Genomic DNA, 10713 nt, shown 5'->3' on the forward strand with positions numbered 1-10713 from the left:
TTTTTTTTTTTTTTCATAGGGGAGACGGGGTTTCTCCATGTTGATCAGGCTGGTCTTGAACTCCTGACCTCAGGTACTTACCTTTTTAATGGAAGAAACAGTGTAGATGATAAGGTTTCCTGTTTGGCAGCAGCCAAGTTGGTCTCTGCTATACCTAATGTACCACCTGTTGCGCTCCAGCCTGGGTGAAAGAGCAAGACCCTGTCTCAAAACAAATAAGCAAACAAACAAACAAAAAGTCTTTCTGTATTTCTCTTCCATGTATTCTATTACATGATTTTTTCTGAGCATTTTTCTTTGATTTTCTCAACCAATTTGCTTTTTACTCATCTGATCTGAAGCCGCCATCCTATCTAGGCCCTTGGTAGTTCAGTATTCCAATTTTCTGTGCCTGCAGTTTTGACCAACTCCTTCCTGTATGATTAGATTTTGATGGGGTACACAGCTCTCCGGCCCTTACCCTAGCCCAGCATTGTTTCTCATGTCATCACAGTGGCTTTGTGGGGCTGCTGCCCCCTTGTCCAAAGTAGCTCTCTCAGCCTCCTGCCATAGCACACAGGCTATTTCTTTAGGGGATGTTTTTCCTAATCAAAGCTACTCATTTTTAAAGCTGCCAGTACATCCCTAATCCATCATTTACAAACTTATGTAAATTATTTAATGAGTTGCAGCTCCTCTTCTTACTTGTAAATGTTTTGATCAGACATTAATACAGCTATATATCTGTACACTTTAGGCTGCCCGCCTAAACAAGGTACCAATATACTGTAGAGAATATCGGTAATGTGGTATGTAGCTGAATCAAATATTAACCATTCAAAACCCTCACTTCCCCCTGCAAAAAGGAAAGAAAGTAGCTTTGATCTGCTTTTTAGCACACAGCTATGGTGAAGTCATCAGTTATTAATATTTTTAAAAGCTTTGCCCAAGGACACACCACCACTAAGACGTATTATTAGTAACATATTGAATAATTTAAAACATGTCAATAAAACTTGCCCATAAGTGAATAAAACCCACTTTAAGGAGATTCTCCTTGAATTCTTTTTGAATTTTTAAGTTAAAAAGCAAAAGAAAATCACAACCCGGTGACCTAAGAGTCACACAATTAGACTGAAACATGATTTTAGCCGTTTGTAAATTCCCTTCTTAATTTTCTTGTGTCATTCAGCTCAATGGAGACTCTCAGGCAAAAGTACAGCGAATTCTACGATTGATTTCTGGTGGTGGATTGTCCATAACTGGATCACATATCTTGTGTGGAGACTTCCTCTTCAGTGGTCACACAGTTACGCTGACACTGACTTATTTGTTCATCAAAGAATGTAAGTAATAGCCCATTCCCACTGAACTGATAGCTGTAGTGGGAGGGAGCCCCGGACCTGAAATTGATAGGAGCCCTTATTCTCTTGGGATTGATAAGCTGTGAAAGAGACAGAGGTGTGTGTGTATGTATGTGTATTTATATTTATATCATTTCAACTAGTTATATGTGATCTGAACCTGAAGGCTTAAAACCTGGCCCTGGCTTCTCTCTAGTATTTAACATGCCTTTAAAACATCTCCCTTCTTGGTTAGTACTTCTTAAGGTATGAAAAGCTATCTTACTATTGGAACTAATTGTTAATTTTATTGCAAAAAAGATTGGTACTTTCTAAAGACAGTTGTAATGACCTTTGAATTATTTGTATGACACTTCCATTCTAGCATTTGAAATAATTCAGTTATGTTCCCCTTTTTAAAACATTTCCATGCCCCACTTTATTCTAATTTCATCATCTTCCAGCACTTTCTATGCTTTCATAGGAGTCTTCATGGACCATTTTGCTAATACCAATCATTTTCTTCTCAAGAAGAAATGTGGAGGCAAGAAATAAAAATCTCTTTCTATATTTATATGCTTAGTTCACATTATACAAAATCCTTGGGTTTTCTAGTAGGTTTTATGGCAGAAATAATGCCTCGTTCTTTGTAGAGTTGTACCGTTTTAGCTGCCCAGTAGATCCCATTTTTATATATTTCCGAGGTTTTCTATATTTAGGCCTATTACCTCAAAATCCTTTTGAAGTAATAACACTTCTTCGTTTGTGTTTGCAAAGCTGGTCAGTGTTACCCTTCATCTTTAGTTCCAAGTTACCTCATGCCAGTGTTTTTTAGAGGTTTATCTGAATCCTCTTCATTGGCATATTTAAAAGGAGGTCTTTCAGCAGAGAGCAGCAGAAGGCAGCTTCCCCTCCGCTGTCCTCCTTGCTTTTTCCTCCTCTCTCAGCCCTTTGTTAATCCAAAGAGGAATATCCTAATTGAATGGTGGTGTGGAAGTCGAGAGTTATCTTCAGTGGTGCAGAAGTGAATTATTGCCCCTTTGATTACCTGGGGTATTCGGTTTAAGTTCTGCTTTGAGGGCAAAAGTTCTCTGTGGTAGATGAGATCAAGTCTTTTTTGTGAGAATTGTAGCATCTTTCTGTTCCTTACTTTGTAGATTCTACATACAGATCTGCAATAGGGAAAGTTGTGGGATACGTGTGGGGTCTTCATCATACTTGACTTAAAAGCTGAAGGCTCTGCACCTTTTCCCTTATTTCTATCCTCACACTCTTAGGGTGGTGGGGTGGGACCTGGATCTGTCTCTGCACATCATCAGAGGATGGTCTCTTCGTTAAATTTAGTCACTCTATTTCTAATGTTGAGTTATTGGTTCTGGGGGATTGAGCAGAATGATATATGTTGCTATGGTTCTAACTCTAACTTTTGCCAAGGAAATTCATCAGTATGCTGTGTTAGATCAGTCATTTTCTAGTCCAGATGTACATTTGAGTTTAGGATCTTCTCTCCAATCTGAGGATCACAAAAAACTTACAGAAGAAGATGGGGATGAGGGTGGAGGTGGGGGAAGAGGTGCATTTCAGAGTGAAGGCACTGTAGGTTTAAGGTAATAAAAACCACTCCCAGGAAACTGCGATTCAGTTTTCTAAAATAACCGAAAACCAACTGATATTAACTGTATTAGTCTGTTTTCATGCTGCTGATAAAGACATAACCAACACTGGGTAATTTATAAAGAAAAAGTGGTTTAATGGACTCACAGATCCATGTGGCTGAGGAGGCCTTACAATCATGGTGGAAGGCAAAAGGCACATCTTACACGGTGGCAGACAAGAGAGAATGAGAACCAAGCAAAAGGGGTTTTCCCTTATAAAACCGTCAGATCTTGTGAGACTTACTTATTGCCACAAGACCAGTATGGGGGAAACCAACCCCATGATTCGATTATCTCCCACCAGGTCCCTCCCACAACACATGGGAATTATGGGAGCAACAATTTAAGATGAGATTTGGGTGGGGACACAGCCAAACCATATCATCAACAATAATAACAAATAGACAATACTTACTCTTTCCCAGGCACTATTCTAGGGTCTTGATGTAAATTAACTCATTTGATCCTTTCATTCACCCTCTGAGGGATGCACTATTTTTTCCCATTTTCCAGGTGAGTAAACTTAAGCATAAAGGAAGTGACTTGGCCACAGTGCACAGCCATCATTTGGAGAGGCAGGTATTCAGGTTGAGGCAAGCTGAATCCAGAGGTTTTGCTCTTAATTTCTTGGCTCTGTTCAGAATTTTGGATATTCAAGCTGGTTGACTCTATTGTATTGCCAAAGAATAGTCTACTTATCTATAAGCAGGGGCATTGCTCTTTATTGTACATTCTTTCGCCTCAGAGCAACAGAAAGGCAACTTGTGATTGATTTTGTACTTTAATGAAGGCCACACAGTATGTAGAGACGTTTTTTTCCTAAGACATAATTTTGACTAGAGGTTTCTAAAATTGTGTAAATTTACACGTTGCATGCAAGGAATAACATTCTGCTTTCTCCAATATTTGATGAGACATAGAAGGGCAAATCTGTAATACTTAAACTCTGTTTTATAGTCAGTTCTGTATGTAAGCAGAACATTTCATGTTTCTGTCTATTTTTTCTATGCAATTAAGAAAAACATTTATCTTCTAAATTATACTGTATGTTCTTGTTCTGCGTAAGTAGTGGTTCCAGTGGTTTCTTTGAAAAGTCTGCTTCTAGAATTAGATGCATCATTTATATATTTTTTTACTTTCCTGCCTTTTGATCAGTTTGGACTCTTTCCTTGTTTGCTCTGTTGTCATGAGTAGATTTAAATTTAGTTGTGGGAGCACATGAAAATGTGGCACCAAGACCATTTGGGGATTAGCAAGGGAGTGCTTTGTACAGTCATGCAAATATTATAATTAGCGCGTAGGTTCCTGATAAAATTAGCCAGGAGAAATCAGACTAGCTGTTAGTGCCAAACAACTGGCTAGTAGAGAACAAATTTTTGGGTTTTTACCTGGCCACCCTACCAAGTCCATTGTCTCTATTATTTCATGACCCCTAGGGCTAGCATCCGACACATACGGTGAAGTTAACTATTATTTGTGTTGTAGTCTAGCTCGTTGTTAACCCTATGGGATGAATGAGAAAATAAGAGTATTACCATTTTTCCTTTTCTATTTCAAAACAGCTTCTATTCAGTCTTTTCTTTGGGCCAGCCAATGTTCTGTTAATGAGTGGTGAGCCCAATGTGGTAGAGCATAATCGGAAATACATTTTTATGAGAAAGCACTGCTGGGGTTTCCAGCCATTCCTAAAATCCACTTGCAATCCCATGAGTAGGAAAATGAAGATTCAGGCCACCTCTATACCTACTTCAGCTTGGCTTCTTGTGAATAAACAAATGCAAAATGGCTCTAGTTTGCCCAAACATTTTGAACTTCTAAGGTAAATACCAGATGACCTGTAAGTAGGGAAGCAGGGTTGCTAAGAGACCTTAGGGAAGGGTAGGGTCTGAGGTGCTGGAGAATGCGTATTTTGTTAGCCCTCCAGATTTCTCAATGTCGGTTCAATTTTTAACGTCCCAAGCCTAACATAACAGTTATGGAGACTGGATCTGGCCCCCAAGACTGCAAGAGTAAGTCCTCTCCCATTACAATTCTGAGATTCCATGAGTTGTCTGCCAGAACTTAGTGGCAGAATGAAGTAACTGACAAGTAATGAGGAGTATATCCAAAATTAGAAAGTCAGACTTTAAAAGGCAGTACAGTTTTATTTTCTTACTGTTCCATTTGGGACAAACAGAGCAATAGCTAATTTTAGCAAAAAATTATATTTGAATGATACCTGATTTGGTATTTCATTTAAAGTTCTGGAAATGGGCTGGGTGCAGTGGCCTGTGCCTGTAATCCCAGCACTTTGGGAGTCCAAGGCAGGCAGGTCACCTGAGGTCAGGAGTTCAAGACCAGACTGGCCAACATGGTGAAACCCCATCTCTACTAATAATACAAAATTAGCTTGGCATAATGGTGCACACCTGTAATCCCAGCTATTCGGGAGGCTAAAGCAGGAGAATCATTTGAACCCAGGAGGCAGAAGTTGCAGTGAGCTGAGACCACACCATTGTACTCCAGCATGGGTGACAGGAGTGAAACTCTGTCTCTAAATAAATAAATAAATAAATAAATAAAGTTAGTCCTGGAAATGGATCCTTTTGCTATTCAATTACCCTTCTTCATGTGAAAGTAAATATCACTATGAATGTAAACATAGTTAAATATGAAATCAATTTCAGCTTATTGGACTTTTATTGTGAGCTAATACAGCTTTAAAATAAAACAGATTACCAAGTTATTAAGAGATGAACTCTGGTTTCAATTATATTTGTCATTTAACACATCTGTGAGAAGGGGAGGACCATCATGTTTAAACCAGTGAGTGCCATGGTTGTCTCTTACAGCTGGTAAGGAGAATGAACTTTTAAGTGACCTTACTAGGAAGGCTGAGTCCATAAGTGAATGGTCAGGAATCTTAACCTTTACAGAGGGAATGTTTTATAGTTGCTATTGGCAGTAACAGTGTAAAATTGCTGAGAATCAAAATATTGCTAGCCACAATGCCATTCCTTCTGACATGAACATGCTTACCCTACACATACCCCTGGAGAAATAATATAAATTTAAAACCTGAAATTACTCCTGCTTTCCTATTTCCACCCCTCTGTTTTCATAGACAACCACCTCTTCTTTTGACCTCTACTATCTTTCTTTCCGGTGGGAAAGTGGCTGCTTTATGTGAGTCAATATACAGCAATTTCAGCCAACCTAATAAGAAACAATTCTGTTCCCTTTCTTATTAAACAGCTTATTCACATGGGCAAGGCCTAGAATGTCTAGTGTTACCAGCTTCCCCAGCGAATGACTATTACACTTGCTGCCAGGGAGCCCCTCTGCCTCCCTCTGACCTGAGCAGATCCTGGGCAATTCATAGTGACTCAGTTTAGGTTATCAGTTTTCTCCTTCTGGTGACTTCCTGATCCTGGGTTATTCTACTTAAGGTCGTTAGGACAGACTGCAATCATTAAATTTATCTCTGGGAATCTTATTAACTCTTAATTTTTCTACTGTCCAGATTCGCCTCGTCACTTCTGGTGGTATCATTTAATCTGCTGGCTGCTGAGTGCCGCCGGGATCATCTGCATTCTTGTAGCACATGAACACTACACTATCGATGTGATCATTGCTTATTATATCACAACACGGCTGTTTTGGTGGTACCATTCAATGGCCAATGAAAAGGTGAGAGCAGTGAAGATGCTTGGATAATTTCTTTTCTTTTAATGCAGTGGATCCATTTTATGTTGTGGAGTTTTAGATAGCTTAATGGGGATAACTGATGTTGCCACTCAAATGTGTGGCTTCGGTCCATTCACTTAAACATATATCCATTACTGTTTTTTAAAATAAAGCAAAGAACTTCACAAATGTAAATGCCATTTATGGATTAAAATGCCATAAGGTTATAGAGCACAGTGTGTTACTAATTGAGGTCATTTATACTAGAATTGAAGAACTAAATTAAAATTTAGGAAACTTCTCTGTAAAAGCATTGTAGTGCAGCTGAATAAGACATAATTCCTGCCTTCAACTTAAATTCATTTTAAGGAGAAGGAGAAGGTAACAGGTTTTTTTTTTGTTTGTTTGTTTGTTTTTTGAGACAGAGTCTTGCTCTATCACCCAGGCTAGAGTACAGTGGCACAATCTTGGCTCACTGCAACCTCCATCTCCCAGGTTCAAGCGATTCTTGTGCTTCAGTCTCCCAAATAGCTGGGATTACAGGTGCACGGCACCATGTCTGGCTAATTTTTATTTTGTATTTTTAGTAGAGACAGGGTTTCACCATGTTGGCCAGGCTGGTCTTGAACTCCTGACCTCAAGTGATCCTCCAGCCTTGGCCTCCCAAAGTGCTAGGATTACAGGCAGGAGCCACTGCACCCAGCCGGTAACAGCTGTTTTTTTAAAATGACACAAAATAAATAGCTTATGAATTACTGGATTTGGTATATCCTCTGGTGATAGTGGTGCTCTCTGGCTTCCCTTCCAATTCTTCCTTATTTGCTTCTGCTGCTTCCTTGTTTCCAGATACGCTCTTCTTTCTTCTCCCATTCATACTTAAAGAGCTAGTTTAAATGCCACCTCTTCTGGGAAGCCTTCTCTAACTCTTGCTGTCTTCCTTGGTCCCAAGGCAGAATTATTCCTCCCCATCTCTGTTTTCTCCTACTCTTAGTCTATGTACCATGACTTACTTATCTTTGAATAGACTTGCCATATTGTTAATTTGGAGAATTTGTGAGCAACTGAAATATGGCTTTTCCAAATCTACATCCAACTCTTGGTGTCCACTAATAAATGCTCTTTCTCTGGATTACTTTATTTCTCTTTGCAGCTCTATTTCCTTTTTATAGTCTCCTATTTCCATCTTCCTCCTTACACTTCCATCTAGATGACGACTGACACCACTGAACCAAAATTTTTATCTTTCCTCTTAAATGTATTCAACCTTCTGAGCTTTTCTTTCACTCCTTGACTTGCTTGGCCCCTAGATTTGATCACTCACACATCCTGAAAATTACTCTGCCAGAATAATTTTGACATCCATTCCCTGAGTCTCCATTCTTACTGGAATTGCAGGCAGCAAAAATTGCATGAGCCACAAAGGAAGGAAAGACATCTAGGTGTGTTAGGGGACCAGAGTCACGGTAGAGTTAGGGAAAGGACATGAAAATCATTACTGCCATGTGATCTGAATTCTGGTTTTCCCTAGGATACAGTGAATGACAACTTAAGAAAATAATTACGCTGCAAATCAAGAAAGATATGACTCATTTTACTTTTTTGTCTACCATTTGCAGAACTTGAAGGTCTCTTCACAGACTAATTTCTTATCTCGAGCATGGTGGTTCCCCATCTTTTATTTTTTTGAGAAAAATGTCCAAGGCTCAATTCCTTGCTGCTTCTCCTGGCCGCTGTCTTGGCCTCCTGGCTGCTTCAAATCATCATGCAAAAAGTATTCACGGGTTCAGAAGATTGGTGAAGACAATGAGAAATCTACCTGAGGAGCAAAACAAAGGCATCAGCTCTTACACCAAAAGAGTTAACGCTGTAACCAAAGGTATAGTTTTGTTTTTTATTTTAGGAGAACTGACTGGTAAATGAAGAAACGGACCAAATTTTGTGTAAATGATTAGAAAAATGAACAAAGTATTACCCTCTGACTGGCTTTCTTCTTCATCCTGAGAAAGATACATTCTCTTGCAGCTCTTCATTCATTGGTGACAAGCCCCCACCCTGGGACTTTACTAATGAGCTTGTTAAAGAGGTGCCAAAGAACATATTCCTCTTTTCTTTCTTCTTTGTCCACTGAGACCCTCTGCTTCAGAATTTTTTCAGGATATTTTTCCTCTCAAGATCAGAAGAATGTGTTAATATTTTAAATAAAATATCTGGACATCTACAGCCACTGTGTAAATAGAACAACCTAATGTCGAGAGTGGTTTTTAGCATTAGGTTTAGCAAGGGGGAGATCGGTGGGTTGTGCGTCAGCTTTGGGTGAATTTTGTTTCTACCCTGTCATGGGGAAAGTTAGGATTGAGTCGGGAGTGTACACTGCTGCTGCCACCCAGTGTGCAGCACTTTAAATTTTTTGTTTTCTTTTGTTTTTAACAGATCATTTTATCTTAAAAAGGAAAGATGATCCAAGTAAACATGAAAGTATTTGACACACCCCACAGATTTTACGTGTGTGTAAATGTTTCACTTTAAAATCTCTGTGACAGATACACAGGAAACATGAGGTTGTTTCTGCTAATGACTGGCCGTTGAGTATACACATAGATGCCGTCCGCCTCGTAAATTTGTATCTGGTACCCCAGGGCAGTCAGCTCGTCTAGCACAGCTGAAAATGTGTGTGTCAACTCAGGCTTATGCCACGTGGGACATCAGCCTGTTTCCCTTCCAGGTCAGTCCCTGGTGTGAGATCAATTTTAGGGCTCCTAATTGAAGTGCAGAAATATATTTGGTCATGATTTCGTCCTTCTTATGGTTGTGGTTTATGGAAAAACAAGATGGAGCCTGAAAGTTAATGTGTCCTTGCTTTTAGCAAGAGACTCAGCTTCTCATAAACTAGTGCTAGGGACATATGCCACAATTGAGTAATTTTACTTTTACCCTGTGAAAATGATAACATGGTGCTGCACTATAATATACCCTCAGAATCAGTGTGTGAGTGATGGCTACACAGTAAAGGGGGATAACTGTTTCTAAATTTCTTTAAGGTGATGCCAAAAAATAGATTTTAAAACATTGATCGGATTTATGTTATCAGATTTAGTGCATTATTTAATGCTATTGGATCTTTTGAACAATTCCTGGCTTCATTTCTTAACTACTGGAAGCTCAATTTGCAAGACTTCTAGAAACCTTAGAAAGTTTTAAGGTTACAAAATTGTTAACACTAGGGCAGAGGGTAGAGAGGCCAGTGTGGGCAGAAGGAGGCAGTATGTTTATATTGAAGGTGAAATTTTTCTTTCATTTAAAATGGAAAACATCCCCAAATTTATCATTATAAACTAGTCAGCCTTTATTACACAAAATTGACCTTTAAATTACTTGAGAAAAGCACAATACCAATCGTTCAGAAGGGTCAACATCCTTCGGTGCTAAAATCCTGTGTATGTTTTCAGAATGGCTTTTTCTGTGTGTCATAGAGTAGTCACTAAAGAAAACATAGTTGAATTTAAAGTCATGAAGCAAGACTCTTTAATTCTGTTACTTTAAACAAGAATTAAAACCCCAAACATCGTTGGCAGGTTTTGAAGCACAAGGAATTTTCTGGTATTTCTTATTAAATACACCAATAATTAACACATATGTAGTTTACCTGATGAGTTTAGACATAATTCTATATAATGTTCACTTATGTTCATTTATTAAATAGCAACACTTGTGCGAGAACAAGGTGTTCTGCTTGAAAACACTGTTTTTTAAGTTCCTGTTACTCGATAATGAGGAAAATCATCTGACACAGAAGCCTGGGTTTTGCTCTCTGAACACTGGTATTTTCATTGAGCCTCTAATTCAAATAAAACAACCTGATACATCTTAGAGCCTTATTCAGCTGTGTCTGGATAACCCACTTTTCTTCTATTGGATAAGGAAAAGTGTTTAAACCTAATTTTAAAAAACCATTGTGTACCAATTACTACACACCCTTGAAACAGTAAGCCTTGTATTTTAGTCAAGTAATCCAGTTTTTTAATTTAAAAAATCACCTTTTTTTTTTTTTTTTTTTTTTTTTTTTTTTTTTT

General features: G+C 38.6%; 1 protein-coding gene across 5 annotated transcripts in view; it reads left to right on the forward strand.

The window, feature by feature from the left end:
* The window catches only part of SGMS2 (sphingomyelin synthase 2), an 83992-nt gene extending 75129 nt beyond the window's left edge, over positions 1 to 8863 (forward strand). For all 5 annotated transcript variants that reach the window (XM_017509038.2, XM_037731689.1, XM_017509032.2 and 2 more), the window contains 3 exons: positions 1172 to 1325; positions 6480 to 6646; positions 8260 to 8863. In XM_017509038.2, the coding sequence (XP_017364527.1) occupies positions 1172 to 1325; positions 6480 to 6646; positions 8260 to 8463 (525 nt within the window). In that variant the 3' untranslated portion in view covers positions 8464 to 8863. The remainder of the gene's footprint in view (positions 1 to 1171; positions 1326 to 6479; positions 6647 to 8259) is intronic.
* Positions 8864 to 10713: the final 1850 nt, after the last annotated feature.

Source organism: Cebus imitator, unplaced genomic scaffold (assembly GCF_001604975.1).
Source record: "Cebus imitator isolate Cc_AM_T3 unplaced genomic scaffold, Cebus_imitator-1.0 Scaffold17, whole genome shotgun sequence".
NCBI classification, from domain to species: Eukaryota; Metazoa; Chordata; class Mammalia; order Primates; family Cebidae; genus Cebus; species Cebus imitator.